Source organism: Eimeria acervulina, genomic scaffold, assembly GCF_000499425.1.
Source record: "Eimeria acervulina Houghton genomic scaffold, Eah_scaff59, whole genome shotgun sequence".
In the NCBI taxonomy this organism is placed as follows: domain Eukaryota; phylum Apicomplexa; class Conoidasida; order Eucoccidiorida; family Eimeriidae; genus Eimeria; species Eimeria acervulina.
In genome coordinates this window covers 84,009-90,807 of record NW_013549707.1, presented here as the reverse complement: position 1 = coordinate 90,807, position 6,799 = coordinate 84,009, and the positions used below count along the sequence as shown (strand labels likewise).

The window sequence follows — 6,799 nt, the reverse complement described above, 5'->3', positions numbered from 1 at the left end:
CAAATTCTTTTTTGCATTTCTTCTGATTTGTAACTCCGAACAAAGACAGACGAAGATGAGTTGTTAAGATATTGAGTGAATAGAGAAAGCATTGTAATATTTGTAAGTCTTTTAATATTGTATGTATTAAAAGTTTATATATTTTATGTATTAAATGTTTATATTTTTTATGTAGAGACATTTGCTGTGTATTACTATCTGAGGTGTAAGTACAGCACAAAGCTGTAGGCATCCACGAGCTCTTTAGCGGCTGTCTCCTCCACATATAATTTAAAAGAAGTATTATTGTTTTGAACGAACAAACAACAGTGTTTTTCTTTTTATATTACTGCTGCGGTGTACGTACTACACCTGAAGAAAGAGAGAGGGGGTACAGCTTTGGCGTTTGTTTCTCTTCTATTGTATTGCTGAATTTGAAATAAATAAATAATATTTTAATTTAATTTTAAATAAAATAAAATAAAATATCCGAAACTTTTCGGAAGTTTCTTTGAGGGGCTGCAGAGGCAGCAGCGCAGTGACCCCGGACGTGCGTATACACCCGAGCGAGTCTGAGGAGTTGAAGCATTATTTGTTTGTTTTGTTTGTTTATTTTATATTTTTCAGTAATTTAATTTAATTAAAATATAATATAAAGCAAAAATAATAATTATGCAGCACCAGACAGAGGCCTTCATAGGGTGTATGTAGGAGGGCTTACTTCGATTGCTGTTAAAGTCAGAGCTATTTGCATGAAGCTTCTGTCTTATTTGTTTATTCTTTTTTATTCTTTTTTAGTCTTTTTAATAAATTAAAAATAAAGAAGAAAAATAAAAAAGAAAAAAGCCAAAGGTAAAGAGACACAACACAGCAAGGCCTCAAGTATCGATGTTCTTCTCTCACGTCCACTGTTTAGGGTTTTGGGTTTATTAGGGTTTAGGGTTTAGTAGGGTTTAGGGTTTATTAGGGTATATGGTTTAGGGTTTGTTGCGGCTTAGGGCTTATATTGCGGTTTAGGGAATGTATTAGGGTTTAGGGTTTAGGGTTTTAGGGTTTAGGGTTTTAGGGTTTAGGGTTTTAGGCTTTAGGGTTTATATTGGGGTTTAGGGTTTTGTATTAGGGTTTAGGGTTTATATTAGGCTTTAAGAGGAGGAGAGACAGAAGAAAAAAAGATTGAAGGCAAAACAAACAAACTGCAGATTCACAAACTAACAACAAAGACAGAGACAGAGACAGAGACAGAGACAGAGACAGAAACAGAGAGATAAAGATAAAGACGCATCAAAACAGACAGATAAAAAACACAAAAAGAAAAGGGAGTGCTGCTGCTGCTGAAGGTTGAGGAGACAGCGCGGCTGCAGCAGAGGCGAAACGAAGAGCAGCAGCAGCAAAAAGAAAAGAGATTAAAAAGTAAATAAATAAACAAATATATAAATAAGACAAACAATAACAACAAAACAACAAACAGCAGAGACAGAGAGACGGCAAGACGGCGAAGGGCCCAGCATATGAACTAAAGGAGACAGCAGCAGCAAAAGCAGCAGCAGCAGCAGCAGCAGCAGCAGCAGCAAAAGCAGCAGCAGCAGCAGCAGCAGCAAAAGCAGCAGCAGCAGCAGCAGCAGCTGAAGCAGCAGCAACACCAAACCAGAAGAAACAACATAACGGAGGAGACAGATACAGACAGACAGAAACACAGCAGCAGCAGCAAGACAGCAGCCAACACTAACAGCAGCAGCAACAGCAGCAGCAGCAGCAACAGGAAGGGAAGCTGAAGCAGACTAAAGAAGAAGAAATAAAAAGAATGAGCGAAGACGCAGCAGCACAATGGACTGCAGCACAACTCCAGCAGATATTGTACGCCGCTTCCGTATGCTGCAGTTAGCAAACAATAGGGCGAGGAAGCAAAGGCTGCAGCTGACAGAGAAACGCTTTGCTGCTGCTGCTGCTGCTGCTGCTGCTGGGGCCCATCCACAGGACTCAGCAGCAGCAACAACAGCAGCAGACGCTTTCCCCAAGCAGCAAAAACCCCTCTTCTTCAGCACACTCAAAAAACAAAAAGCGAAAGCTGCTGCTTCTGCTGGACATAAGCCGCGTGCAACAACAGCAACTGAAGCAGCAGCAGCAGCAGCAGCAGCACCTGCTGCGCAGCAGCAGCAGCAGCGGCAGCTACCAGCAGACAGGTCGCATGCACTCTACTTTCCACCGATTGTTGTGCAGGCGACAGCACCTGCTGCCTCTAGAGAGACAGAAAACGCCGCTCAGCAGCAGCAGCAGCAGCAACAGCAGCAGCAGCAGCAGCAACACCACCACCAGCGCGGCGGCAGCCCCAGCAGCAGCAGCAAAACGCCACAGGCAGAAGCAGCAGAAATCGAGCTGCTGCTGCAGCAACTCCCTTGGGTGCAGCCACAGCAGCAGCACACTGCTGCAGCAGGAGACTTCCTAGGTGGAGCAGCAGCAGCAGCACAAGGGAGACACAGCAACACAAGCCTCAACGAAGAGCTGTCTCAATCAGCAGCAGCAGCAGCAGGAGAAAGCGCAGATACAGATGGAGAAGCAGCAGGAGCAGCAACAGAAGGTGGTGCTGCAGCAGACTCTGGAGCGAACGAAGCAGCAGCAGCAGCAGCAGCAGCTTTCAATCAAACTGATCCTAGAGAGCGCCTACCTCTGTCGCTGCTGCTGCTGCTGCAGCAGCATCACAAGCAAGCAACAATTGCAGGAATAGAGAGAGACAAACAACTGCTAGAGAGACAGCGCCCCGTGTGGCTGCAGCGGCAGCTAGCAGCACTAAAGGAGTCAGGTATCAGCAGTTTTGCTGCAGCAGAAGCAGCAGAAGCGGAAGCAGCGGAGAAAGCACTTGCTGCTGCTGCTGCTGCGCAGCAGCAGCAGCAGCAGCCCCGCATCAGCAGCTCTGCAACAGAAGCAAAGACAGCAGCAGAAACCAACTCTACTGAGAACAGGCGCATCAAGCAGCAGCAGCAGCAGCAGCAACTGCAGCAGCAGCACCGGCTCCTTAAGAAAAACACAGCAGAGGGACGTAGAAAGCAGCAGCAGCAGCAGCAGCAGCAGCCAATACGCTCGAAGGCAGACTCGTGGTTTGTGTGTACACAGCAGCAAAAGCAGCAGCAGCAGCAGCACCAACGGCCCCCTCCCTTGCGAAGAGGACCTGCTGCTGCTGCTGCTTCTGCAACTACAGATGCTCGACGAAACTCGGTAGAGAGATTGCTGCTGCTGTTTAAGCGCGAGCTGCCTCTGCTGCTGCGCTGACAGCCAAATAAACTAAGGGAGACCCCCAGCAACACTCCGCTGCAGCAATCTAGCAGCAAATGCAGTGAACGTGCAGCAGCAGCAGCAAAGCACCCCTAATAGGCAGCAGCAGCAGAAGCAGCAGCAAAGGGCTACTCCTATTTAACAGCAGCAGATCTGAGCGCCTTCAACAAAACAAAAAAATTAAAGACGAGGCAAAAACTTAAAAAAGACAAACCTCCTCTCTTCGGGATTTGTACAGTTTATATAAACAAATATATATATATATATATAAATATATATATACATATATATGTTTATATATGCTATATATGTATGTTTATATATAGATATATATATATATATATGATTATACATATATATAATCTATATATGCTAATACATACACATAATTATATATATAATATATATACTATATATATTATATATATTATATATATAAGGAAGAAGAAGCGCGTAAAGGGAGTAGTCTGGATCGAAAGTTAGCACTGAAATATCTGCAGCCCCATCTGCATGCAAACGCTGAGTGCATGCAGAGAGTAGCTGCAGATACACCGCAGTTGCACCCCGGCGATTGAACTAAAAGACAGCAGCAGATAGATTTGCTGCAGCGCTGCCCCCTTGCCTTTCTCCTTTACAATCTGCTGCTCTATTCTATTGCTGCTCTTCTATCGTCTTAGAGACAGAGAGCTGCAGCGCGAACAAAGCAGCAGAATCTTGCTGGTGAGAGAGTGAAGCCTTTAGGCGTCTCCGCTCTCGCAGAATTGCGGCATCCCAGACCCTCCCCTCTGCTTAATTGGCGTTGCTGCTGCTGCTGCTGCTGCTGCTCTTGCTGCAGCAGCAGCAGCAAACATCGCCCCGTATGAATGCAGAGAACACCGGGCTCCTCTACGCGCTGATTTGAGTTTACAAACCCCAGAAGAAGAAAGCAAAGACACAAAAACAAACAACAGCACCTTCTGCTGCTGTTTTTGCTGCTGAGTTATAGAAGGGAGTGTGCAAGACGTAAGCCCTATTCTGTTTGCGCATTTCTCTGTATGCGCTGAGCACATCAACTAACTCCTAATAGGCGGTATGTTGAGGTGTATATACACCTCAGCTACCAACAGTAAAACATCTGCAGCAGCTATCCCCCTTCTCCCTTTGACGGTCGCAGGGGCCCCCACACCTAGCTAGCTAGCTAGCTAGGGGGTGATCGTAGCTAGCTGTCAAACTAAAGGAGTATAATTCCTGAGCCCTCACGGCCCCAAGACACAGGGACTTTCCCCCCAGCAAATGAAGCAGATGAAGATCTCTAAATTTGTCAGAAGGAGACAAATAGAGACACCTGCTCTGTACGAACGCTGAGCTGTGCTCTGCTCACCACCCCCTATCTGCAGCAAACAAAACAAATAAACAAACAAAAACAAAGAAGACCCTCAAAAAACAAAAACGAAACATTAAATAAAAGATCAGCAATAAAATGAATAACAACATAATACTCTCATAACAGCAACAAAAAATAAAAAAAGATAAGGAGACAGCAATATAAAGAGGCAGACAGCGCATACACGTTCTCTGCGCTGGTTCTTAAACCAACAGCAGCAGCAACAACTGCTGCTGCTGCTCCTGCTGCTGGGAGCTGCACATATTGACGATTGCTGCTATTTGCTGCAGCAGCTCCGCCACCCGTGGAGCCCTAATTTAATCTACGGTGTCTTTTGAGCTCTGTTTTCTTGAGGAGGACAACAAAGCCTTCGAGCACCGACAAGATAAATAAATAATAAAATAAATTAAATTAAATTAAATTAATTAATTAAATTTAATGAAGTTGTAAAAGGCAGAGAGATCAGATAAGACGTGGGAAATGAATTGTCTTCAGTAGTCAGATGATTGACAGACAAAAGACTCATCACTAAGCCCTTTAAATATAAATATATATTAAATATTTATAATTATTTATATATATATATTATAACAATAATAATATAGAGTATTCTCAGCACTTCTTAGAGGATAAATTGCTTTAGGTGTCTTCATAAAAGACTCAAGCTGTACAGATTCATCAGCAAAGTACGACAAACTTTGAATATTAAAGCTATTAACAGCGCAACGCTGAACAATAAAAGAAAATAGATAAGAAAAGAAGAAAGTAAAGTAATAAACAAAAGACAAATAAAATAATAATATAAACAAATTGCATAGACAAACGATGAAGAAATGCTCAAAAAGAAAGAAACAAAATGCATCAACAGAATAAAGAGAGTAATAATAAGCAAATTACTATAAGTATTTATATATATATAATATATATTATCTTTATTTATATAAATATAATAATAATAATATTAAAATAATAATATTCAGAGATGCTCAGTGTTAAAAAGCTCGAGTTTTAGTTTTGACTCCCCAGAGGCGGTTGTCAGCGTTGGATTTCTTCGGTTCGTCAGAGCAAAAACAAATTAAAAATATAAATAAAATAAAATAATAATAATAATAATAATAAAGATAATAATAATAATAAAGATAATAATAATATCAGTTAGTATAATAAACATTATACGAGCGTAATAAATAATAGTTAACCACATTAATAAGAAGACTAATAGTAAATAATACAACAAAAATGAACAATAAATAATAAAAATAATAAACAATAAATAATAAAAATAATAAACAATAAATAATAAAAATAATAAACAATAAATAACAACAAATAATAAATAATAAATAACAATAATAATAATAATAATAATAATAGAGAGGATCAGAAGGAAGGCAGCATCGACGGAGGAGTCATCACTGAGCAGACGGCAGAGCCGAGCACTCCATCTTTTTCATCCCTTTGCAAATAATAAAATGTCTTTAAATAATAAATACAATTAAAAGAAATAAATAGATATATATAAATATATATACATATATGTATGCATGTGCATAGCAGGTAGAGGAAGAGAGAGATTCAGTTTGAACTGGAAGCATAAAATAAAAAAAGAAATATAAATAAATATAAATATTAATAATTTAAATATAAAAAATTAAAATGTAATTCATAAAGACAAGACTGTGGGGAGCTGTGCATACAGCCGAATGTTTGCAGCTTACCAGCTGTCTTCTGTTGAGGCGTCTTTAATAAATCATATTTGTTTTATTTCCTCATTTAAAATATATAAAACAAAAAAAAGACAATACATCCTTATCAACAGCAGCAGCAGCAGCAGCAGGAGCAGCTTCTGCTGCTGCTGCTGCTGCTGCTGCACCGCCTCTAGCAGCTCTTGCCTAGGGGCAGGAAGATTTCAAGGGTTTTGCGGTGTACATACAACTTAAAAAGAATAATTAAGAGATTATAAATATAAATAAACACATTTTATTTGTTGTTTCCACCACAGAGTGGTAGAAAACAACAAATGAACGCAGCAAATGTTTGGAGATGCAGCAGACTTGCTGCGGTGCTGCTGCTCGAAGCAGGGAGATAGTGTGGGGCGAGCTGCTGCTGCTGCTGCATGCATTGCCGCTGCTGCTGCATGCATTGCTGCAGCAGCTAGCGATAATGTTGAGGTGTACATTGTTTAATGCA

General features: G+C 40.9%; 1 protein-coding gene across 1 annotated transcript; it reads left to right on the top strand.

Moving 5' to 3' along the window:
- Window positions 1-1,803: 1,803 nt before the first annotated feature.
- On the top strand, window positions 1,804-3,243 carry EAH_00011190 (hypothetical protein, conserved; the record flags this gene model as incomplete). The annotated part of the gene is made up of 1 exon (XM_013394963.1): window positions 1,804-3,243. The coding sequence occupies one exon, from the start codon at window positions 1,804-1,806 to the stop codon at window positions 3,241-3,243; it is 1,440 nt and encodes a 479-aa protein (XP_013250417.1).
- Between the last annotated feature and the right edge of the window lie 3,556 nt (window positions 3,244-6,799).